Below are 26,039 nucleotides of genomic sequence, written 5' to 3' on the forward strand. Positions count from 1 at the left end.
CTCCTGCCTTGACTTCTAAAATTGCTGCCGTCTTAGAATGTTTGTAACCCATGACAAGTTAAAACCGAAACTATCTTGTCCTTTCATTAAAAGGGTATTTATAGAATGCTTTTAAGATGTCAAGGCAACTCGTCTAAAATAGTGCTACTTTTTTCAAACATGAAAATTACAGCTGATTTTTCAATATGTTCTCATTGTTAGATCTTGAAGTGCATTAGCCAACTGGAACTTGCCCAACTGATAGGAACTGGAGTGAAGACACGCTATTTGTCTGGGTCTGGGCGAGAGAGAGAAGGCAGCCTGAAAGGCTACTCATCGACAGGGGATGAGTTCATGGGCCTGGGGTTAGGTAAGGTGAACGTTTTGACACCCTGTTGATGTGCATGTATGAAACAGTGAAAACTAAGCCATTGTCATCATGACTATCCCCACATAAATGGCCTGCTCCCGTCAGCCAGCTTGGCCATTATTGAGCTCTCGAGCCACTGCTCATTAGCCTTCGATTTGTGCTCATCAATTCTGCCTGTGTTTCTAATTAATGGCCTTTGTATTTTTGGAAATTACCTTCTTTTCTGGGTCTTTTTTCTTTATATACTAGGGAGAGTTTGTCAGTAGAGGGGGATAATAAAACCATGAATCTAAAACGTAAGCTTAACATATCGAGAGTTTTGGTATTTTCAAGAATTTAACCAGCCAAGCTCAGCCAGTCAGTTGTATTTATTGTGTGTAGAGCCTTGCGCTAAGCACTTGAGAGAGTACAGCCCCTTCCCTCAATAAGCTCACAATCTAGTGGAGGAATCATCTATTTTTTATCTTTTGAAAAACAAAGCAAAGAGAGCTGTCATGGGAATAATTGTCAAGGAGCAATTGGTTTGCCAGGAGGGCCTGTTCTTGGGAAGCTGAGAGAGGGGCTGGGAGAAGAGTCTGCTCAAGGCCTGGTCACTCCCTGACCCTCCTGCCTCTCTTGTCCATTATGTTTCCCCTGAGCAGGCTCCCACAACCACAGCATCACCAGTACTGCACCTCATGCTTGAAGGGCCCCTTAAGTTAATATGTAATTTACTTTTCATTCTACACTGCATTTTCTCTCTGTTAATCAACATGCCATCCCTTACCTTACCATGCCAATTTCCTATGACAACTTCGCCTGTACACTTCATCCTTCTAGCTTCACCTATTCTCTGTGCCTCGATCTCGCCTCTCACCACCAGCCCCTTACCTACTTCCTACTGGCCTGGAACTCCCTCCCCCTCATATTCAATAATCAATCACATTTATTGAGCACTTACTGTGTATAGCACACTGTACTGAGCTCTTGGGAGAGTACAGTACAACAGACCGCCATTCTCCCCACCCGCAAAGCCGTATTAAAATCGAATCTCTAAGAGGCCTTCTCCGACTAACCCTCATTTCCCCTACTCCCTCGTCCTCTGAATCACCTATGCACTTAGATCTGCAACCTTTAAACACTTGATACTCAGTCCACCCTCAGCCCCACAGCCTACATGTACCTATCCATAATTTGTTTCAGTGTCTGTCCCCCCCTAGACTGTCAGCCCTGTATGGGCAGGAAACTTATCTATCGACTCCGTTGTATTTTCTGAAGCACACAGTATGGGGCTCTGCATAAAAAAAGTAAATGCGCAGTAAATACCATTGATTTCCAAAAGTTTAATTTTGGGTTGTAGAGTTAATATTCTTTGTACAGCACTAATGTACACAGGGTCACAAATTCTCCTGTTGAAATCCAATTTTTGTGATGTTGAAAGACTTCTTTATGTCACGTTTCAGGTAATTTAGTTGGCGGTGGAGTGGATAAAAGGCAAATGGCCAGCATCCAGGAATCTGTGGGAGAGACAAGTTCTCAAAGCGTGGTGGTTGCTGTTGACAGGTAATGTTTTTATTTTTAGCTTAGCTTCTCCAAGTTGGAGTAAATATCCGAGAAGCTCTTAGGAGACAGTTGTCAATACAGTAAAAATATTCTCTCCCACAAAATGATTTTTTTTATCCCAGTGTAGAAATGGCTAAAATGCAATGTCAACTCTGATCCATCCTCATGCCTAAGACTTCCCTTCCATTTCAGAATGTTATCCTAAGAATACTAATTACCATGTATTGCCCTATCTTTGTAAAGGGAATCTCATTCTTTCTACATTTCCTCCATGTTGGGTTTTTATTTGTTTTGAGCTCATTGATCATTAGCCTCTACTTCTCTTTCTGCTAGTCTCCCACTCCCACTACTCATGATCATTTTTATTTTCATTCTTCTGTGTGCCTAATGTGCTAATTAGGCCTTGGACCTGTTGTCTTCTGCTTCTAAGTTTTGGTTTTCCCATTTTTGTATGTAGTTCACTCTTCTGGCCCAATAGCATTGTCGGGCCCAACTCTCTGGTTTGTCCTTCTCTTCTAAATTGGGGTCTTTGAAGAGAAGGCAGCTTCATGTTTGGGGTATCTCGCTGGAGGGATTAGTTGTTTCATGTCTGCTTCTTCTGAGTGTTCAATTAATCCATCAGTGGTGTTTATTAAGTGCTTACTATGTGCAGAGCATTGTACTAAGTGCTTGGGAGAGGACAGTCTAACAGAATTGGCAGTCACGTTCCCTACCCATAACAAGCTTACACAGCCATGGCCACTATGTAGTCTCTGCTAACTACAATAGCAACTTCATGGGATAACCCTGTACTATACCATGATGTCATGGTCCTCATACCAAAACCCATCATTGCTCAGTGAAATTCAGGTTTAACTAAGGGCAGAAAGAATGATTTAATAAGTCAAGAGATCACAGTCCAAATGTTAAATGCTCCTTTTGCTGAAGTTTCCCTTTGGGAGTTAATCAGTGGTATTTATTGAGCTCTTTGTAGGTGCAGAGCGCTGTACTGAGTGGTTGGGAGAGAACAAGTCAACAGAATTAGCAGACATGTTCTCTGCACATAACCAGCCAAGCTTTTAAATCTAAAATATAATTGTGCATTCCATTCACTTCCCAGGATATTTACAGGATCCACCAGACTGGATGGCAACGCAATAGGTATGTGTGTTGAAACTCCTAGGAAATATACAGATGTTGTCACTGGACAGAACCCCCCAAAATAGCCCATCTTTACATAAATCTTCTCTCTTTTATCCTTCAGTTGACTTTGTCCGCTGGCTCTGTGCCGTTTCCATGGATGAGTTAGCTTCCCCACATCATCCCCGCATGTTCAGCTTGCAGAAGATCGTGGAGATTTCATACTACAATATGAATCGGATTAGGCTTCAGTGGTCACGGATATGGCATGTGATCGGAGATCATTTTAATAAGGTATCTTGTCCCAGCCTGAAAACCACTCAGTATGTTCTTTAAAGCACCTTTCAAAACTGAAAAGATGTCAGACATTATCTTTTGGGAAAGACTTTGGATGTTTTGTTGTTGTTTTTTCCCCTCCTTAGTCCTATGTAGTTATAGAGAGTTCCCTTTGGTAGCTGACTACTGAATTGATTGGCATTATCCAAAGTGAAGTCTGAATTTAATGAAACCCATCCAGTTTAGTGCTCAGATACTTGAAGTGATATTAATCCTGATGTAGGTAAGATTTTTTTTTTTTAATATCTGCAAGTGGAAGGATCCAGAATCCATCCCTGCAATTCCAGTTTCCAATGGGAGATGGGTTATTTTCCCTCCCCTCTAATCAGCATCCTGGGCTGCTCGGAAAGGAAGGGATTGAGTGAGCTATCACACTGTTGACAAGATTGCAGGTATCTGATACTCAAATGAGTAGTTTACATCGATTCACTCTGAATCAACGAAACCAGTGGACAGTTTAGTGTTTGCCCTTCTCTCTCTGTTATTTCAGCTGTTTCCCTTCCAGTCCCCCATTCCTTTTAGAGAAGAAATTTGTAGTCAATTTCTGCAGGAATTTTACATGACCAGTGGCAATTCTGTATTTATCTGTGATTCCCTTAGTAATAAGCTTGGGAGATGGGCCCAGGTTATTGTTATTAGGCTTTTCATGGCTGTCGTCTTCATTAGGAATTTCCTGCTCCTCCTAATCAATTCAATAAAGCAATTTGCTACAGAGAATTTGATTTTTTACTGTGGTATGAAGCTCTTTGGCCCTCCTGCCAGTTTGAAGAACGTGTTTCTGTTTTTGGTTATTGGGGTCAGAAGTGCATGGTTTCAGCAAAATGCAATGAGTAGAAGCAGAGTGAAGTTAGCTGGTCTTCATGTGTGTCCTTTTATTTTGTCATCCTGCCTCTCTTTCCTTTATGCCCTATCCTTCAACCTCTCTCTTTCTGATAATCCTAAAAAAAAATTACACTGCAGTTAGCCAAATAAATAAAGCTGTAACCATATTAAGTGTTTTGAAGACACAAATTGAACTCTTCAAAAAAAAAAAAAACCCAAATGAACCTTATCTTCATTAGTAGTCTACTTTTTACCATATTTTTTTGAACCAACAATATCTCACTTTCACTATGCAGAAAGTTAAATTACTATAATATGCTTTTTTTTTTATTTTAATGCAATCTTGCAAACTAGTTACTGGCTCTGAAACTCAGGATATAAATGACTTCAGGTCATGGACAAATACTCAGCAGAGCTATCACCCACAAGATTTAGACTAAAAGTTTTTTCCAACTGCTGTGCAAGATTGCTTTTGATAGAGGCAATTTGGCATGTCTTTCAGAGACCTTCTTAAAACACAGCATGCCCCTCTTGAAGCATTTCATGAACTGTGACTTCTCTGAAATTCATATCGGACAAGCCAAGGGCTACTGTAGTTGCCTAGTTAGTTGGTCTTGAACATGATTACCTAAAAGGGAGTGTTTTGAGGATGGCTTGAGAACTTTGCAATCTGTGAATGGTAAACTGAATACATTTGTTCTTTCTCACCTTCTCCATTACTAGGTTGGCTGTAATCCCAATGAAGATGTGGCCATATTTGCTGTTGATTCATTAAGGCAACTGTCCATGAAGTTTCTTGAGAAGGGAGAACTGGCCAATTTCCGCTTTCAGAAGGACTTTCTGAGGCCTTTTGAACATATTATGAAGAAAAACAGGTGAGTTCACCCCAAATCATCACCATTAATAACAAATGCCAAGTACCTGCAATGTCTGTAGCCTGTTATTTGACTTGGAGTTGGAAAGCTGTCAAGAGATTTCCCAGCCCTGGAGAGACTGATCTCTTTGAGAAACACATTATAGATTAAACAAAACAGGATCCAACCTTATTATGTATAAAATAGGTACATATTATCAAATGCACCCAAGAATGGAAGAAGTGCTGAGATTATTTGTGACAGTAAAGAGTTCTGCATTAATACTGTGTGGCTTCTTGGGAAAGTGACTTTTAGTTTGAACTCAGGAGAGGAGTTGGAGGATTTTGGGGGAGTGCTGAATATCTAGAAGGTTTTCTACCTTAAAATTTGGCATAGGAAACTGCTGAATTGCTTGGTGAGTTCAATTATTTCTCCCATTTACTGGAGAGCAGCTAACACACCTGACCCTTTTTTCTTTAAGATCGCCAACCATTCGTGATATGGTGATTCGTTGCATTACTCAGATGGTCAACTCCCAAGCTGCTAATATCCGTTCAGGGTGGAAGAACATCTTTGCAGTATTTCATCAGGCAGCTTCTGATCATGATGGGAACATTGTTGAACTGGCTTTCCAAACAACAGGCCATATTGTCAGTAAGTAACTGTCTTAGGAACACAGTGAATCAAAGGTTCAGACTGTGTAACAGCCCAGCTGAAAACTGGGAATCGGTTATTGCAGGTAGGCAAAAGTTACCTCAAGGAGGCAAAAGTTGAAAATAGCATCAGGTGTGGTATCCAGTTTGATTAGCTTGTATCTACCCCATCCCCGAGTACAGTATTGGGCTCGTGCATAGTAAGTACTTGACAAATGTCCTAACGAAGTACTTCTCTGAAACACTTACATTTCTTCCTTTTTGACATTTAGAATGAATCAGCCTCTGCAGATGCTTATAAACGTTAATTTAGCCAATTGTGAGTTTGAGTACATTGGGTTTAATTTTCTAATTTTGACTAAAAGCATCTTAGAAGTGGCATCCAGTAGTGAGCATGCCAAGATCTACATTGGTTTTATTAAGATGAGTTTTCCTTCTGGAAAAAGAATTAAGTTTTCTAGTTTCCCTTGAACTTAATGATATTATTTTGTTCTTATCCACCATCCGAAAGGTATTGCCTTAAAGTCATGCTTTCTATTTCCACAGCAACTATATTCCATCACCATTTTCCTGCCGCAATAGATTCATTTCAGGATGCTGTGAAGTGTTTATCTGAGTTTGCCTGTAATGCTGCTTTTCCAGACACTAGCATGGAAGCAATCAGGTTAATCCGCTACTGTGCGAAATACGTTTCTGAGAGACCGCGGGTATGACTGTTAATTTCATTTTGTTTGTTTGAGGAGGTGGGGAGTGGTATTGAATTAAATAGCTTACGTGTAACTAATAAACAGATATCAGAGCCTTACTGAAATCTGATGGTTCAGAAAAAGGCCTTTTCCAGTAGAATCAAGCCACCTATCTATTTAGGAGTGTCATAGTTTGTCATTTTGGGAATCTGAAGGCCAAAGGGACCTAGCTGTGGAATCAGTGTGACTTGAAGCCTTTCTACCCTGAAAAAGCAAAAAATCTAGTGAATGAAATATTCATTCATTAAAATTTCCACCTTTCTAAAAAGACCATATTCCTTCAGATGCATTTATTGAGCGCTTACTGTATGCAAAGCACTGTACTGTACTAAGAGCTTTCAAGATGAAATTTTACTTAAGGGTAATTATGGTAATAATAATAATAATGTTGGTATTTGTTAAGCGCTTACTATGTGCAGAGCACTGTTCTAAGCGCTGGGGTAAACACAGGGGAATCAGGTTGTCTGTCCCACGTGGGGCTCACAGTCTTATTCCTCATTTTACAGATGAGGGAACTGAGGCACAGAGAAGTTAAGTGACTTGCCCACAGTCACACAGCTGACAAGTGGCAGAGCTGGGATTCGAACTCATGAGCCCTGACTCCAAAGCCCGTGCTCTTTCCACTGCGCCACGCTGTACATAGCCAAGTGCTAGGTACAGTGCTTGGCACATAGGAAGCACTTAACAAAAAACATTATTTTTATTGTTTTTACCTGTTACAAGCTAATTTTGTGCAAAGCATTAGATGGGTATAATACAATACAGTCACAGTCCCTGTCCCTCTTGGGACTCATAGTCTAAGGGAAGGGAGAACAGGTATTTCATCCTCATTTTACAGATGAGGAAGCTGAGGCACAGAGAAGTTGTGAAATGTCCATGGTCACACAGCAGACAAATGGCAGAGTTGGGATTAGAACCCAGGTCTCCTGATTCCCAGCCCTGAGCTGTTTCCATCAGACCACCCTGCTTCTACTTGAGCAACAAAAGGACATGTGCTTTATGGACGAGGTGAAAAGAAGCAGTCCATTTGGGAATAAAACAATTATTTGCCATATTCTGAAAACGATATTCCCGTTCTCTAGAAAAATGGTTTAAGAAATGGTAACGAAAGCAAAGAAATATGATTTCTCAAAAATGTATATGTTTGAAGGACTTGGACCTAATTTTTTTTTTTTTAATTATAGGTATTGCAGGAATACACAAGCGATGATATGAATGTAGCTCCTGGAGACAGAGTTTGGGTGCGGGGCTGGTTTCCCATCTTATTCGAGCTCTCCTGCATCATTAATAGGTGCAAGTTAGATGTGCGGACGAGGTAATTATTTCCCAAGGCAATATGGCTCCACTGTGTTATTAAAATTTTGTGATTGCATGCCCAGCCTGACCTTCCTCTGACATTCCCCTCTCCCCCACAAACCTTTTTCTTTCCTCCTCCTTTCCCCAGAGGACTCACTGTGATGTTTGAGATAATGAAGAGCTACGGCCACACTTTTGAAAAACATTGGTGGCAAGACCTGTTCAGAATCGTGTTCAGGATTTTTGATAACATGAAACTCCCTGAACAGCAATCAGAGGTAGGCTGATGGCTCAAAGATTTATCCAATATTTACTGATGCATCTGGGAATAAGAGGATGTCAGAGGCATTTCTTCTAATGTCCGGTAAATGCCGATTTGAAACTTTCATTGCTGTGTAAAGTTGTTAATTGAGCGAATCCTTGGGCAGGTGCAGTATAAATCAGGAACCTTTATTAAGGTACGTCAAGGTCTAAAATGCAAAAGCACTTATCATCTGCACCTGTACCCTAAAAGCTCATAGGGGACCGTCACTGCCCAATCAGTATGACTCATTTGTCTTCTCAGGCTCCTTTCTTCCTGAGCATAATGTCAGTTGGCTGGTTTTCTTCTCTCTCTTTTTTTTTTTAAATGGTGTTTGTTAAATGCTGACTATGTGCCAGGCACTGTACTAAGTATTAGGTAGATCCAGTCTGTGTCCCACATGGGGCTCAGTCTTAATCCCTATTTTACAGATGAGGTAACCAAGGCCCAGAGAAGTGAAATGACTTGCCCAAGGTCACCCAGCAGGCAAGTGGCAGAGCTGGGATTAGAACCCAGGTCCTTCTGACTCCCAGGCCTGTGTTCTATCCACTAAGGCATGCTGTTTCTCCTCTCTTCTCATGCTCCAGGGTTCTTAAATCCTGAAGCTGTAACCTTGTGTCCACATCCTTTGACTTGAAAATTCAGTCATAAATGACCATTTAGAGCTTGGTCTCTGTCATTGTTTTACTAGGGACTCTCTCCAGTGGGCCCACTCATGTCAGAGTCCACTAAATAGGAATAACTTCACATCTCTCTGGTCACTACTGATTTGAGCCTCAGAATGTTTTATGTGAAATTGTTAGGAATACTTATGGTAAAAATGTAAGCTCCATTTTGCGTGTTAATTTCAAAATCCATATTGTATAGTATTCTTAGCTCCAAGCATAATAAAGCTCTTTTTTAGGCTAGGAGTCACGTTTTGACCCAATTATTTGTGCTGTTGCAGAAATCTGAATGGATGACTACAACTTGCAATCATGCACTTTATGCAATCTGTGATGTATTTACACAGTTTTATGAAGCTTTAAATGAAGTTCTTCTTTCTGATGTATTTGCACAGTTACACTGGTGTGTAAAACAAGGTACTCTTTAAATTTCTGGGCCATGCTTTTCTTACATGTTAGCTTGATGACTGCGCTAGCTTATTTAATATATATTAATATGCCTTAATGTTTAATTATAATGTCATTTTTAAGTGTTTGTTTGCAAGAACACACAGTAAATGAGGATGAGTTATTAAAAAGGCCCATGTAAAAGCAATATTTACTTCAAATAGACTGCCCTTGTTTTCAAGTTTTAAGATATGTAAGCTCCTTGTGGACTGGGAACAGGGCTACCAACCCTATGGTGATCTACTTTCTCAAGCGCTTAGTACAGTACTCTGCACATGGTAAGCACTTGATTGATTTGAAATTAAGATGTTCATTTCTGGTAGCATCTAAGAGCTAGTTATGCTCCACGGTGCCCCACAAATGCTGCCTTTGTTTGAACATCAAGATATTGCAGAGAAAGTTACTACTCTATGGACTTAGCATAGTTTATGATCTCATGAGCATTTTTCACTATTAACATTCCATTTAATAACTCGAGTCCCCGTAAAATGACAATATTTAGTGTCTATTAATCGAGTGCACCTTTTAGTTTTCTGATACAAGTGATCCTTGTCATTGATTGTGTGTGACTTGAAGGGCCATAGCTTCCTCTTCCATATATCTCATTCCCGGGGGGTACTTGAAGCATGCCCCCATAGTACCATAGGACCCGGTGTCGAGGGTGACCATTTACCCGGCTTTATACTGGAAGGTGTGTCTTTTAGTTGTTCTATTCTCTCTGTAGTGTGGATTCAGCATCAGATACCTTTGTCCCATATTTTAAGTACGGAGCCTTGCTCTGCGATTTGTGACACTGAGTTCCACCCCTTAGATTGATTGCCGTGCCTATATTTACAGGAACCTGAAAGGGGAATGTAACTGCTCTGGAGAAAATGGTATGAGCGGGCAGGGAGGGCAAGGATTCCCCCCACCCGCCGAGAAATGTTCTAGTGCAAACTTGGGTATTGTCACATGATGGCACATGACATCACGAGCCTTCCATCGTTCATATTTATGAATCTTCAGTATTCTCTAGTGGCCCACCTATTCGTATTTCCCTCCCCCCCACCCCCATAGACCCAAGAATGCCACTAAATTTTATGCAGCATACCTAGTAAAATTAAGAAATAGCAAATAAGATAGGAATGTTGGGTTTTTTTGCCTACCGTTGATTATAGTCACACAGATACCCCTAACCTTGTATTCGAAATTCTTAAAATGACTGCTGCTGCAATGAGGCAGTCATGTTTGGTAGTTTCCCAAATTCTGTCCTTTTCTCCCTTCATTTGGTACTCATCATAATTCTCTGCACACATTAAGTATTCAGTTTATATGATTGGTATATCAAACCAACTATTCATAACTATTTATGTCTTAAATAGCAAATTGCTTGGCTTGCCCTGTCATTAGTGATTAATACTGAATAATTGCACCTCTTTTAACATAAAAGGGCATATGAGGGAACGGTTAACTCCAGCGTCATTTCACCAACTGCAAAACTTGTATAGGATACAGCCACTAGTTAGATGTCTTTCTCCTTCTCATGCTGTGAAACTCCAGAGCCACAGATGGAATGAAAAAGCAGTAGGGAATTAATGGTAGATGTCATTTATTTTCCAGATAATGAACAGCTGGCACGGTCTGGCACAAACTGTTTAGAAAACTTGGTGATATTAAATGGGGAAAAATTCAGTTCTGATGTCTGGGATGAGACTTGCAACTGTATGCTGGATATTTTCAAAACTACTATCCCACATGTGTAAGTGTTACATGTTATTGTCTGTCACCTGAACGGGTGTAAAATTGTCTTCATTTGATTTCTCTTTCAGTACTTCCCAATTACCTTTTTTTTTTTCCTTCCCCTCAAGTTTACTGACTTGGAGGCCAGCAGGAATGGAAGATGAGTCATCAGAAAAACATTTGGTAAATTTGGTGGGGGAGTGGAGTGGTTCTTAAAGATGGTGATGGTAGAATGGGCTTCTTTTCTATGACCGTTCCCGATGGGCAAAATTATCCCTTCAATAAACCTACTCTTAAAAAAGAGCACAGGACCCAAACAGAATGTGAGCTCTGTGCTAATTCTTGAAACTCTCAGAGTAAAACTAATATTTCTCAAGACATGAAGATTCCCTAGCATGCTGAGTTCTTGTTTTGGGGATATTTTAATTTCTGGACCATAAGACCATCAGTTCTAATTCTGAGTGAAGTGATTTAAAGCGGGGTCTCTAAATGAGTTTGGGGAGCCCACCCAAAATAAGACAAGCAGACTATGGTCCCACCCCACACTTCACACCACATACCTCCCTTATTGGAAGATTGTGGGATTGTAGGATAAAATGTCATATGTGACCCTCGTGGCTCCAGCAGAAAATGACACCATCTTGGATTCCATCACGCCCGAGGGGTGAAAATTAAATATGGCGTGTTTTGAAATTATTTATTAAATTTTCAGGGCTTCTAAAGTTAGGCCCCTGGACCTCAATATATTAAATGGGAGTCATTAGTTAAAGTGATAGCTCTGAGGCAGGCTTGGTTTATTCCCAGGCCTCGCTACCACTGATACTAGTAGCCTGGACATTGTCACAGTATCAAATAGCATAATTCAGTTTTGGGTAAACTTCTTTGTTTAATGAAGCATCCGACAGCCCAACTCTAGAAATTTGAGTCTTTACTACCATATATGTTTTAGATGTTTCAGACTGTAATCTTAAAATCTGTGATTGTGAATGGGAACCGGTCAAACTCATTGTTAAATGGTAAGATATAGACCTGTATCTTCAGGATGGAGTAGGTAGTGTTTTGAAATTTTAACTGGGGTGTTGGGGGGTGGGTATTGGAAATATTAGCTTTCTTAGATGTGAATTTAGCAGTTAATCAGATTGAAGTGAAAATATTCTGGGGACAGAGTCTAGCCACAAGAACCGGACTTTAAGTGAAAATATTGCACCAAAAGACATCTTTCTGATCCATTTCTAGGATGTGGATCTGGATCGCCAGTCGTTAAGCAGTATAGATAAAAATGCTTCTGAAAGAGGGCAAAGCCAACTTTCTAACCCCACTGATGACAGCTGGAAGGGCAGACCATATGCAAGTAGGAACGTTTTTTGGGTGGTTTGTTGTTGTTTTAATCTACCAATTTCATTGATTTGTTATCCATCAGTATAAATTGTCTTCCTGCTAAACATCATCATTTTGGCATGTACGAAGTGCTTACTAATACCTAAGTGCTGGAGTAGATAGAAGGTCATTAGGTCAGAGTCCCTGTCCCAAGAGATCATATCCCCACTGTACAGAAACTGAGTCCCAGAGAGCTCAAGTGATTTGTTCAAGGTCACCTAGCAGGCCTGTGGTGGCTATGGGCCACAAACCCGGATCTTTCCAGTAGGCTATGCTACCTTCCCTCCCTTGATTATCTGCTTGGAGAGTTTTTAAATTATGGTTTTAGTCATAAGCATTCAAAATGAAATATTTTAAAGTAATGTAATTAGTGTCATTTTAGCTGTGACTCTGCTGCTTCATCCAGTGTCTTTATAAATTAATGAAGGGCACGGCAATACGTAAAATAAGAGTAGGGGGTACTTAAAATAAGAGTAGGAAAAACTTCTCTATGTTTGTCACCTGCCAAATAAAGATTTTTTTAGAGAAAGGCTCAAGAAACATTTAAATAGATTTACGTCCATTAGGTTTAGGATGGCTCTCTGGAGAGAAAAATTAGAGATGTTAGACGGTAACCTGTCGGTCGTATTTACTGAGTGCTTACTGTGTGCAGAGCAGTGTATGAAGCGCTTGGGAGAATACAGTATACTTTTCCAGCTCACAAGGAGCTGATAGTGTTGAGGGGGTAGGGAGAGGACAGGCATTAATATAAATAAATTGCAGATATGTACCCAAAGTGCTGTGTGTCTGGGAGTGGGGATGAATAAAGGGAGCCAGCTGGGGAGACAGAGAAGGGAGTGAGGAAAGGAGAGCTTTGTCAGGGAAGACTTCTAGGAGGAGGTGTGCCTTCACTAAGACTTTGAAACAGGGGAGCACATGCGCAGAGAATCCAGCCGCCACACAGAACCTCCAAGGGCTCTCTATCAAATGCTGTAACTGGTTCTTTGGACTTAATCGCTTTTTCCCTAAAAGCTCAAAATAGTAATATTAAGTTGAATTCAATGCTTGTGAAATTAATGAGCTTAAAAACGATATCCAGCTGAATGGCCATTGACTGTTTGATCCGACCCCCATCGTGGCGTTTCTCGTGTTCCTTTGTAGACCAGAAGCTGTTTGCTGGCCTCCTTATCAAATGTGTGGTTCAGCTGGAATTGATCCAGACCATTGACAATATCGTGTTCTACCCAGCAACCAGCAAAAAGGAAGATGCAGAACATATGGCTGCTGCCCAGGTAACCACCTCAGCTTTCAGCCCCCAAGGAGGAAGTCGTCACTCAACAACGGCCCCTCCTTAAAACCTTGAAACAGGGACATGGGAAATGCTGCATTTAATTTTTAGTGTATCTATAAATATCTGAGTCCAAAGATGGGGTTGAAATCCCCATATTCCATGATGCTAGGTTTGTCCTAAGGAATTAATGCCATCAGGGGCAAGTAAAGCATTTAGTGTGTTTACTTGGCAGTAGTTTCCAATAGCTGTTTCCTTCCTATAACGAGTCCTGTTTTCATCCTAGAAAGATACATTGGATGCTGATATCCACATAGACAGTGAAGCCCAAGGAATGTATAAGCATATGTCCTCAAAGCACCTCTTTAAATTACTGGATTGTTTGCAGGAGTCTCATTCATTCTCAAAAGCCTTTAACTCAAATTATGAACAACGAACTGTCCTGTGGAGAGCAGGTAAGCAAATGTGGAAGGTTGATTGTTGATACATGGAAAAAGCCAAGCGACTCCCTCCTCCAGGCATTAAAAAATGATAATGAAAAAATATTTCGCTTGGTTCTCTGAATTTAAGTGGTGGGTTTTTTTTGGTCCAAAAAGACAAAGTAATAGTGTGAGAGAGCATTAGAGAAATGAATCATACATGAAAATTGTATTCAATGAAATCATTCTTAGCCAAGATTTATATTTCTAAGCTGTGGTCACGATTCAAAACTTGCAGGAGCAGAAGCCGGAAGTGTAAGGAGCTTGAAAAAACTGAATTTAAAAGTTGATTTGCATTTAAACTGACCATTTGATCAGACTTTTCATTTGCTTATGAAATGGAACTAACCTTGTGACTAAGAGCATTTGAAGTTCAGAGAAAAGATAAGGTTCTTGTTTTTGAGGTGAAGAAAATTCATTTCTTGTCTCTTGGAATTTTTATATTGTTACCAAGTGAATCTTCTTAAAAATTTTTCCCAGAACAAAAATGTATACAAAGAATAGACTTTCATAACGCCTCCAGAAATCCATCTCATTACTTTTTCCATTCCCACAAGATAATACATTTAAATATTGTTCTTAAGGTGTATTCCTTCAAATATCACATTTAATTTCTAGGATTCAAGGGCAAGTCCAAACCTAATCTTTTAAAACAAGAGACCAGCAGTCTGGCATGCTGTTTAAGAATTCTGTTCCGAATGTACGTTGATGAAAACCGCAGAGATTCCTGGGAGGAGATACAGCAGCGACTTTTAATGTAAGATGGATTTTTTGGCTCTGAAGTGCTCAGGGATTCGTCACCTCAATAGTACCCTGTTTACTTATGTAACTGCCTCATTTTTTGTGCAGAATTTTTATATCGTTAAAGTGGGGGTGGGGCTATTATGCAGATCATGTCACTCATTAGTATTTTTTGAGCTCTTACTATTTGCAGAGGAGGGTACCAGGCACTTGAGTACAGTACAATAAAGTTGATAGACACGCCCCATGTCCACAATGGTCTTATGGCCTAGCTCCTAGTAGGGCTCCAATCTAGTCATATAAGAATTAAGCCTAGCAATAAGGGGTGGGGGAAGAGGAAATTGGGGGGAAAAGGAAGAAGAAAGTAAGATGATATTTGGGTTTGCATCTCTTCCTTTTATTGCACTCTCCCAAGTGCTACACACATTTAGACACTCAATGAATTAGCTTGCACCCTCCCCTGCTCCTGCTGTGTTATCCAGGCCTCACCCTTCTGCTCCTCCTTTTTTCCCTGGCTCCAGCAGCTGTCACTGCTTATAATTTGCAGTACCAAAAAAAAAAAAAAATCATGTATTTCCTCCTTAAAAATTGGGGTTGGGTACTTAGGTGGTGGAGCGAACATGTTATGTTTGAAGAAGGGGAATAAGGAAAAATATTGAAGGTGGATTTAAATGCCAGGGAAAAAGTCATCTTGGACTGGGCAGTCTATCCACTGACATCTGGCAGGAGGAGTGGAGTTCTTTTTCTGGCAATGTGATACCTCCCCTGCTGAAATACTCCCAAGCCTTGGCTTGCGTCATCTTGCCAGACTTCTTCCAAAAACCATAGGACCGAAAGGAGCCGTAGATGAAGACAGGCTGTGCCGATGCGTTTTAATGTCCCTGACACCGCCCACACTGGGCACCCCCTGGGTTCTCCAGTTAAACACCGCCTCCCATTTGAGCAGCAGCACTCAGTGCTGGGGTTTGACGGTGGGACAGCAGAGCAGTGCTCATTGCAGGCAGCGAATGGGTCTTCCAACTCTGTTATATTGAACTCTCCCAAGCACTTAATTCAGTGCTCTGCACACAGTAAACTCTCAAATATGATTTATTGATTGATTAACCCTATTAGGGAATGTAATAATAATGATATTTAGCTGTTTTCTCTGTGTTCTAAGTGCCTGGGCAAGTAAACGCTCAATAAATACCATTGATTCATCGCAGTGTTCTTGCATTTCCTTCCCTTGTGTCTAGATGCCTCCCCGCCCCCTCCACTTTTTCCATTTTAGCACCTGACTGCCCCCCTTGGAAGAGGGAGTGGGCAAAACTTGTGCAGTCAGGAGTATGTCCTCCACCCTCCACCCTTACCATTTTAGCTATGCCCCCAGGGGCTTGCTGACTGTGTAATTGCCTAACTCCATCACATCCATTACAGCATTGCTCTGTGTGGTGATAAAGCCCATAGTCCCCTAATTTGGGGCAAGACTGCCTTGAACCATTCCATAAAGGCAGTTGTCTAAACCCACCTTGAAAATACCAAAGATTCCACCATCAGCGATCCTTAGATTGCCGGTTTGACTCTGACTCGACGGACTGTTTACATTTTTCCTTCTAGACCGTAAACGCATTGCGGGCCGGGAACGGGTCTGCCAACTCTGTTTTATCGTATTTTCCCAAGCACTTAATTCAGTGCTCTGCACGCAGTAAGCACTCAAATACGATTGATTGATTAACCCCATTTGGTAATAGAATAATGATATTTAAGCATTTTCTCTGTGTTCTAAGCACTGGGGTAGATGCAAGTTAATCAGAACAGACACAGTTCTTGTCCTGTATGGGTGTCCCCAGGCTAAGTAGGAGGGAGAACAGCTATTGAATCCCCATCCTGCAGCTGAGGGAACTAAGGCACAGAGTAGTTAAGTGACTTTCCTAAATTGAACCAGCAGGCAGATGGTGGAATTAATCAGGTCCCCTGACTCCCAGGCCCATGCTCGTTCCACGAGGCCACGCTGCTCTTGTGTTTTCATGCTTAAATGTGTTGTTGGGGTTTTTCTAGTTCCTGATTCCTTGAGAAGTTAACCCAAGTTAGTAACATTCCTTCACAGCACTTTCTCATTCCTACAGCCTTGTCTGTGACAGAAGATATATAGGGAGCATCCATTCTGTAATGGGAACCAGCAATTTCTGGTTTTATTTCTTCTCTTCTCCCGAAGGGAGTGGTATTAGTGAATTCCACTATAGAGAAGCAACGTGGTCTAGCGGAAAGAGCGTGGAGTGGGGAATCTGAGGACCTGGGTTCTAATCCCAGCTCCGCCACTTGTCTCTGTGACCTTGGGCAAATCACTTCATTTCCCTGTGTCTGTTAACACATCTGTAAAATGGGGATTAAGACTCTGACCCCCACATGGGACATGGACTGTGACTAACCTGATTAGTTCATATCTACCCTAGTGCTTAGTACAGTGCCTGACAGTAAGTGCTTAACCAATAAGGAAAAGAAAATGGTTTCCCTAAATTTCTGTCTGCATTCTGGGCATTATATTGAGTCTTTGCTATTGTTAACCATCACTAATGAAACTAATAGACACTGCTCCTACTCTGTTTTTTTCAGTGTGTGTAGTGAAGCCCTTGCATATTTTATCACCGTGAATTCAGAAAGCCACCGGGAAGCCTGGACCAATCTTCTGTTGCTTCTTCTAACAAAAACTCTAAAAATAAATGACGAAAAGGTAAAGGAGTGAAACTCTTTGTTGAACCCAGTTCTGTACACTGTGACTTGCTCTTGGCATAAGTGTTGCATTTCATTAAGCTCAACCTACATCTCATTGTTATGTAGCCCTGCTGTCGCTTCAGTGGAAAGAGCTTGACTCTGGGAATTGGGGAACGTGGGTTCTAGCCCCAGCTCTGCCTGTTGAGACATTTCCCTTGAAATGTCTGAACTGTAAATGCAATTGCTATTTAATTTGCATGTTTCTTACTGCCACTACAATGAGGGTATTTAAAAAGGATCCTTATTGCAAGTGATCCCAGGTAAGAATGCAGTTTGGGGCAGGGCTTTCCGAATAGCTGTGGGGTGATTTAACCTAACAGTGTTAGAGGGGTAGGGAGAGGTAAAGAGTGAAAAATTCCACCCCCCTCATCCTTTTCCCAACTGCCATACTGTTCCAGGCCCTAGAGTACTCTGTCTTCTTTCACTATTATTAATGGTATTTAAGTGCTTACTTTGTGCCACTCTTCTAAGCTCTGGGTAGGTACAGCATGATTAGGTTGCTCACAGTCCTTGTCCCGCCTGGGGCTCACAATCAAAAATAAGAGGGAGAACAGGTATTTCATCCCCATTTTACAGTTGAGGAAAGTGAGGCACAGAGAAATAACTTGTTCAAGGTCACACACTCCCAGCCCAATGCTCTTTACATTAGGCCACGATGGCTGCCGACAAGTAGGACTGGAAGGAGCTGCCGCTGGGTCAGGATGAGGGGGAACAAGCCCAAGCCCGGGCCCCTATCTCCTCCTCCCCTGCCCACATGGCAGGAGGTCTGGCTCGCTGGAAGGGGCAGAGTCTGCGACAGTTACCTCAGACCTGGTTATGGGGAACTGCCCAAGAAGAGAGTTCAGCTTCTGAAGAATCACCACCAGCAGACACTGAAGCAACAAACTAGGGTCTTGGCCAATCAGTAAGTCAGTCAGTGGTATTTATTGAGTGCTTATTGTGTGCAGAGCACCGTACTGAGCACTGGGGAGGGGACAAGACAACAGAATTAGCAGACACATTCCCTGCCCATAACGATCATACAGACTAGAGAGGATGTGGCATCCAAGTGGGTAGTTGGGAGAAGGCACAGAAGGAAGGAAGGGGCTTCGGGAGGATCAAGACACTGAGAGAGAAGAAAAGACAGCACAAAGCACCGTGGATAGCAGATGTAACAGTGTGGATGCAGACTCTCAGCTTGTTGTCAGCAGGGAATGTGTCCCTTCATTGTGGTGTTGAACTCTCCCAAGCCCCTAGTACCGTGCTCTGCACACAGAGTAAGCGTTCAATACATACAATTGAATGAAAGAGTGAGCAGTCTAATGTGGACACAGTGCTGAAGGGATGGGCTCAGCCAAGCCCGCCGATAAAATCTCACCTTCAGTAGTGTCATCTTTGAATTCAAAGGACTGCTATAATCTATAGAGTTAGTATGCCATATAAGCAAAGAATAAAAAGTAGCAATTGCCACCCGTGTTCGCGGTAAGTGAGAGGTTATGTATCTAATTTTATGTCTTCTGTCATTGTTTTGTTCTCTCCTCAAGTTTAAGGCACACGCTTCAACATACTACCCCTACCTATGTGAAATCATGCAGTTTGACCTGATTCCTGAGCTTCGAGCCGTCCTACGGAAATTCTTCTTACGAATAGGGGTTGTGTTTAAAATATGGATTCCGGAAGAGCCGCTACAGACGACGGGGACCCAGTCGCCAGCGTGGTAGCCCCAAGAAAGAGCAGTTATTTCTGCTTATTCACAAAAGCTTTAGGCATCTCATCCTTTATTGAACAATTCATGAGGGGGAGAAAGGTCCATCGGTGCTTTACCGAACAACAAGGAAGCAGCATTTTGCATTTCAAAACCTAGCTAGATAAGTGTTAAACTCTACCCTAGCCCACAAAGATCTCTCTGTAACGGTAGCTACTTTTTTTTGTGTGATATTTTCATTTAATCTGTTGCAAACCGAGTTATCTCGGCAGATCTGGAGTATCTTAGTTTCACCCCTCTTTGTGTTCTCATTCCATTTTGCTGAGAGTCTCGCCGTATCTGTCATCACCAGTTTTGTCATCTTTCGGCTAATTCCTATATTTGGTTGTAAATGATTCCACAGAGGAAATTTCTGTCCTTGGAAATGCTGAATAGAGTTGTATAGATTTGTGACGTTAGAAAGTATGTTAATAAAATGTGATTGTACGGGCTAACAACCACCTAAAGATTAGACTGGAGTTTTTGCTTTTGTTCTTTGAATGTATACAGGTTAGAACAGTTGGGATCTTTTTATTGCGAATTGGCTAGAGTTAGACCAATTTGAGGAGATGGGGAAGGGAGAAGCATTGTGCGGTCAGATTTTACTGACAGTATAGTTGTGTTGAGGACATTAAAATGAATTAAACTGATGACTGAATTAGAGATGTTACTAAAGTTTTTTTGGCTCCCTCCATATTAAGCAGCTTGAGGGAACGATGTATAGAGTCATTCAGGTTGCTTTCTGAATTATGTGTAGGTGGGTAAGGATGAAACAAAATTATAAGCAAAATCTCTATGTGTTGTTCAACCTTATCCCCTCTTTAAATAGAATATATGAAGTAGTAATGAAAGTGTCTAATTAGCCGGGGGTCATTTATATTTGAATAATACATATCAAGGCATTTTTATTTTTACTACAGAACTGAAAGGGAGCTGACCATTAATGTCACAGCTTCGCAGTACCCTGTTGTAAGCATCTTTCAGAAGAAGAGGGTCGTTCAGGGAGTGGCGCACCAGATGTCTACATTTAAAAGGCTTTAAATTTTAACATACAGAACGTCACCAGTTTAGATCAAGGGTGATCACAGGAGATAATCAGATTACAACACTCGACTATTGCGTTAATACTGATGACGTGCTTTAGAAAAGCTGTGATTTTTTTCCACACTAATAATTCCTCTGATTGTAGAGTAACTTTCAGCTGCAGTATAACCAAATTTAGTCTTCGTAACTGGGATGCATATCCTGAGATGACCTAAAGTCCTCAACACTAAAGTCCAATGATTCCATAGTGGGGAAAGTGGTAGACTTGAACTCTCCTGGGATGAGAGATAAGGGAAGATATTTGGTGCATTCTGTACCCTTCTCTACCTTGTTCTGAGAAGCACTTGAGGACTCTCAAAAAGGGTGCCTGTTCAAGATTAAAATATTTGGATTCTAGACTTTTTCTTTATCCTATAAATTGGCTTTCTTAAACTTAGAGTGCTTTGAAAATTTCCTTTTGGGAAAACCAAAATTATAGAATCATTTGGCTTGGATTTTTTCATTTGTGTTGTATTAAAGGAAAGAAAAGCTTACCTGTGGTTTTGGCTTTTAAAAGTATTATGAGTTCTGGTCTTGTTTTAAGCATTGAAATTTTGTGTTTTGAGCAGCAGTTCTCAATTTTTAGGGTTTTGTTTTTGTTCAAGATTTAATTTCTCTACCAAAGAAATGACAACATTTGTGGTGTGGGCTTTTTAAGTTATTTGTTAGGAGAATATAAAATTGGATAGAAGTATAATGCAATATTTTACCATAAAGTATGAGAAATCTTATATTATGTAACTCATTTGACTTGAAAATTGTGACTGCAACATGAAGCTTGATAAAAATGGCATACTCCGGTGCTGTAGTTTTAACTACAATAAGTCAATTACATTTAAATAAAAATGTTAATATAAGTTTCATAAAATGCACCTTTCTTCAGTACAATTATTCCATTTGGATATTTTTCCCCTCGTGGGGCATTGATTCTACTGAAGATGCACTAAACTAATTTAAGACAATCCCTGTCAAAAATTTCTCTTTAACTATTTCTTGTTGTATTAGAAAGTATGTGACAGATCTGCAGGTATATTTAAAAATCATTTTTTCAGTGAATTTTTTTAAAATTACTTTTTCTGAACAATAATTTATATAAAAAAATAATTCTGTTAGTAATATCTTAGAATTGAGTGTAAAATCATCTGATTTTTTTCTATTGTGCTGGAATAATAAAATTCAATTTAGTCTTCAGTAGGGAGTCCTTGAACACAGTACTTATTATTTTTCATAGGCTATTTCCTCAAAAGTGATATAATGTTCTATGCCATTCTTCAAGTAAGTAATTTGGTATGTGAGCATCTATGGTAGATGTTTGTTTTGCCACTTTTAGTAAAACTTTGGAGAAGAGGAAGAATCTTTTCAAATGGCCTTATCTCTCTATCACAAGAGGCATCGTAATAAACCTAAGAATGTCAATTTTTCAAGTTTCTAGCTGAAATCATTTGGACAAATTCCATCTCCCCGTGTTGCAGGCAGTCTTTGAAAACAGATGAAAACAAGTTTATGCAACAGGTTCCTCTTTTATCTCATTAAAACCTTTATTTCTGACCTCATGCGTACTGCTGCTAAACTCACGTAGTTGGAAGTGGTAACCTAAAAGTACCTGGCCCTTTTCACTTGGAAACCCATTCCTCCCAGTGCCCAAATGTCCTCCCTTAATGGTGTGCACTAGGTACTTCGGGAAGAGCATTAGCACTAGGGAATCGCTTAGTGCAGATAGTTTCAACTCTCTTAGAATCTGAACCGCTGAAGTCCCAAGGTTTTACCTAAAGTGAATACACAGACACCACATCCTGTCTTCTCTCTCAAAGTGGATTATTTTGTGGAGTCGTAGCCAAGGCAGCTAAGCAGCAGTAACCCATGTTTCTGCCTCCCCTGCCAGCTCTGTGAAGCTCGTGTTTAATAAACTGGAAGACAGCTTTGTGCTGGGATCCTGGCAAATTTGGAGGCAACAGAAAAAAGCGGCTTCTCTCCTGCCTGATTTGCCGGGTTCTTTGGAGTTCTTGCTTTGTCAAGAGCCTAGTTAAAAAGTAGCTGTACCACCTAGAATACTCTGAGGTATTCCAGAGGATACTGACACCTCTAATTTTAAAATAATTTCATGGTGTTTGCACAGTGTTTAATGCATTGCTGCCTACAAAGTTCCTTGGCGACTTGAAGTAATTAATATCCCTCCCAAAGTACGCAATCTATACCAGGGAGTAAATGCAGGAAGGGGGTTAATTGGGCTTACTTGTCGTTGTGATCATACAAGCGGATACAGTTGGAAGCATGATTTAAGTACGACTAAAACCTAGAGGAATTTAAAAAACCTTTGAAGCAAAAAAGTAAGCCAAATGCTTTCCAAGAATGAATATGGCTATCTTGGTCAAAATTTACACTGAGGTGTAGTTTCTTCAAATGTTCTCTAAAAAAGTCTTAATTTTTCTCAGCATCTTTGCATCCAGTACACTTTGTGTAAAATGTATGTTTACTTAAAATGCTAAATATTAATTGCAATTTTGATTTAATGATCTACATATTAAGTGCATTTAATAGTGATAATTTAATGAAAAGCATTCCTTACCCAATGGATGTAAACATTTTTGAAAGAATGAGCAGAATTATATAATATGAAACGTTATGTAAAGTTTTATATGTAAAAATATAATGTATAATACTGTTAAAATATTCCATGCTTTAATCGGGTGTTAAATCAATAAAGTTTTAAAAGTGAATCTGTCTGTTTTCAATGTAGTAATTAAACTTTTAAGGTGATTTTGAGGCCACTGTTCCTCAACCATATTCAGAACAAATCCTGAATCTAAGTATAATTTATACAGTATGGATCATTTTTACTAATAGAGCCTATCACAAAGAAGCAGCATGGCCTGATGGATAGAGCACAGGCCTGGGAGTCAGGCCCTGGGTTCTAATCCTGGCTCTGCCAATATGTCTTCTGTGTGACCTTGGGCAAGTCACTTAACTTCTCTCTGCCTCAATAACCTCATCTTTAATATGGAGATTAAGACTGTGAGCCCCATGTGGGACAGGGACTGTGTCCAACCTGACTAACTTGTATTTTATCTCAGTGCTTAGTACAGTGCCTGGCACATAGTAAGCGCCTAAGAAATACCATGGAAAAAGTTTGGATGTAAGTTTGAATTTTTTTTATCTTTATCAAATGCAATTATTATCAGAATTGTGAAAAAGTTTTGAAGAGTACTAAGATGTCCCTATTTTTGGAACTTTATAAACTGAGTTACTGACATGTATTAAGAGGAAAACAATCCATCACCAGGTGTATAACTAAAGGTGTCTTTCTAGCGATAACATTCATTTTTGACACCCATGGAATTGTTTAACCTGATTTGTCGTGATAGATTGAAAATTCATTTTTCTGACTGGGTTCTTCTCGATATCTACCCATTCTGATCTAAAACATGCATTCTTCTGAATCCCACCACCTTGTTAGCATACATTCTTCTGGCTTTTCCCCATTGACTAGGTTAGGGCTAGCGACGACTGACTGATATTTATGGGTTTAGAAGAAGGCTAGAAAACATTCTGTGCTCTCACTGTCCAGCTGTATGGGACTAACTAAAATGCTTAGATTCCATTCCTAAAACAATGGATTAGCATTAGTAAGCAAGATGCGTGGGTGTGGGGGAAAATTGCTAACTGCCTGTCAGAGCGAACTGCGCTGACTCGTTACCAAACCATCCTTCATGGAGTGAAAATCAGTGAAAAGGTCTGCCTGCCTGGTCGCTAAAATATCTTGGTGTGGAAATTAGCATTTGGGAACACGGGGGCTTTGGTAGGAAGTTTTGGTACTCTTCTAATCTAATCCCAGCTCTGCCACTTGTCTGCTGGGTGACCTTGGGTGAGTCATATAACTTCTCTGTGCCTCAATTAACGTCATCTGTAAAATGGGGATTAGGACTGTGAGCCCTGTGGGACAGGGAAGGTGTCCAACCTGATTATCTTGAATCCCTCTCGGCGATTAATAAAGTACCAGATACATAGTAAGGGCTTAAATACAATAAGGTTGGGCAAGAAGCCAGACCAAAGATAGTTGCACCCTTTATGATTAGTCATTAAAGATGAGAAAAGATTAAGTAGTCAGATGCAAGTATGAGGAGTCATCTATGCACATACCAAAAGATTTCCTCTCCAGTAGAAATAAAATACATCTTTCTATGAAGAAGACTGATGCTTGGGTAGCATGATTAAGCCCGGTTTGCAATTGAGTTTGGGAAAAGTCAGTACTTAAACAGCTGGGTTAGCATTTGTAGACTAGACTCAAGTAATTTTAACCCAAGCTTTACCAAAATCCTCTGTTCTGAATTCTGACAGTTTGTCACATTTTTTTTAAAAGCTTGTACTCAACACTCAGTAGTCAGCATTTTAAAAATGGGCCCTGAGAGAATGATCTATTTTGGTCCCAATCAATCAATAGTATTGAGTGCTTACTATGTGCAGAGCACTATACTAGGGGCTTGGGACAATATAACAGACACATTTCTGGTCCCCAAATGAAGCCTACTGCTTACCTAAGATGTGCAGGTCCAGAGTAAAATGACCTGATTTGGCTGAAGAAAATCAATGATATTTACTGAGCACTTACTGTGTGCAGAGCACTGAACTAAACACTTGGGAGAGCACACTATAGCAGAATTGTTAGACATGTTCCCTGCCCTCAATCAACTACGTACTAAACTGTCCCTTTGGTCACAATGCAACCTTTTATTAATCACCTGCCTTTGAACAGACTCCTAAATGGAAATAGTTCACCAGTGAGCCATAGCAGTATCTTTTGAAATGAAAGATGAGAGACAGGCCTAAAGAAGGAAATGTGTTAGCCCAACAGTAAGAAAACACCAGGTCAGACTACTGGTTCATAAACCCAATATTCTGACATCGACAATAAAGGATGCTTAGAGGAGAAGCCCCGACTTTTTCATCCCAAGCGCTTAGTACGGTGCTCTGCACATAGTAAGCGCTCAATAAATACTATTGAAGTCCTCCTTGGCATCAGTCCGGAGGGTTCGGGATGTACCAGCTTTTCATCTACTGCTATTTTGGGCCTGCATAAATCCCTGTAGTAATAAATACCTCCTGATGTTGGTTTTGGGGAACACTAATTTAGTGTTTGCCTTGCCCACACCCTTCAAACTGGTGTCATTCTTTCTTAGACTACCTTGGACAGGTTGTTTCATCCCCTTTTTTGGATTATCCTTATAGTTTGATTTGGCATACCCTTCTCCATAAAGCCCAACCCTGTTTGTCTTTTGGCATTGGGCTGATGATTTAACTCAGTAGTGACTCCAAATTTTCATTCCTGGAAGAAGATTGACAGGTCAGAGCCCATTATCACTTAGGGGGACTTTGGATTTCCTTAGATGTACTATTAGACACCAGGGTACAGTATACACATGCAAACTACCACTTTGCTATCTATTGCCCTCCCGTTTGTCATTTATTCATTCAATCGTATTTTTTAAGCAATTACTGTGTGCAGAGCACTGTACTAAGCGCTTGGAAAGTACAATTCAGCAACAGAGACAATCCCTGTCCACAACGGGCTCACCACTGGTAAGAGTTTACAGTTTTCTTCAAACTTCCCTGAGGAATCCCTCTTCTGGATCATTTATGAAAATAATGAAACTAATACTACCATCAAAGCCTAGAGGATCCCAGGACTTCTCCATCCAGAAAAATGGCCATTTATCCCTATTAATGATAATGATGGTATTCGTTAAGTGATTACTGTGTGCCAGGCACTGTACT

General features: G+C 40.5%; 1 protein-coding gene across 2 annotated transcripts in view; it reads left to right on the top strand.

Annotated features, from left to right (window-relative positions):
- ARFGEF2 (ADP ribosylation factor guanine nucleotide exchange factor 2) overlaps positions 1-22,987 on the top strand; it is a 66,067-nt gene extending 43,080 nt beyond the window's left edge. For both annotated transcript variants that reach the window (XM_029070293.2, XM_029070294.2), the window contains exons 22-39: positions 202-349; positions 1,792-1,891; positions 2,991-3,031; positions 3,135-3,304; positions 4,892-5,043; positions 5,504-5,676; positions 6,222-6,382; positions 7,606-7,736; positions 7,866-7,995; positions 8,965-9,100; positions 10,730-10,868; positions 10,978-11,032; positions 12,086-12,200; positions 13,367-13,497; positions 13,780-13,948; positions 14,591-14,729; positions 17,306-17,423; positions 18,988-22,987. In XM_029070293.2, coding sequence (XP_028926126.1) covers positions 202-349; positions 1,792-1,891; positions 2,991-3,031; positions 3,135-3,304; positions 4,892-5,043; positions 5,504-5,676; positions 6,222-6,382; positions 7,606-7,736; positions 7,866-7,995; positions 8,965-9,100; positions 10,730-10,868; positions 10,978-11,032; positions 12,086-12,200; positions 13,367-13,497; positions 13,780-13,948; positions 14,591-14,729; positions 17,306-17,423; positions 18,988-19,164 — 2,385 coding nt within the window. In that variant the 3' untranslated portion in view covers positions 19,165-22,987. The remainder of the gene's footprint in view (positions 1-201; positions 350-1,791; positions 1,892-2,990; positions 3,032-3,134; positions 3,305-4,891; positions 5,044-5,503; positions 5,677-6,221; positions 6,383-7,605; positions 7,737-7,865; positions 7,996-8,964; positions 9,101-10,729; positions 10,869-10,977; positions 11,033-12,085; positions 12,201-13,366; positions 13,498-13,779; positions 13,949-14,590; positions 14,730-17,305; positions 17,424-18,987) is intronic.
- Positions 22,988-26,039: the final 3,052 nt, after the last annotated feature.

This window comes from Ornithorhynchus anatinus, chromosome 8, assembly GCF_004115215.2.
Source record: "Ornithorhynchus anatinus isolate Pmale09 chromosome 8, mOrnAna1.pri.v4, whole genome shotgun sequence".
Classification (NCBI taxonomy): domain Eukaryota; kingdom Metazoa; phylum Chordata; class Mammalia; order Monotremata; family Ornithorhynchidae; genus Ornithorhynchus; species Ornithorhynchus anatinus.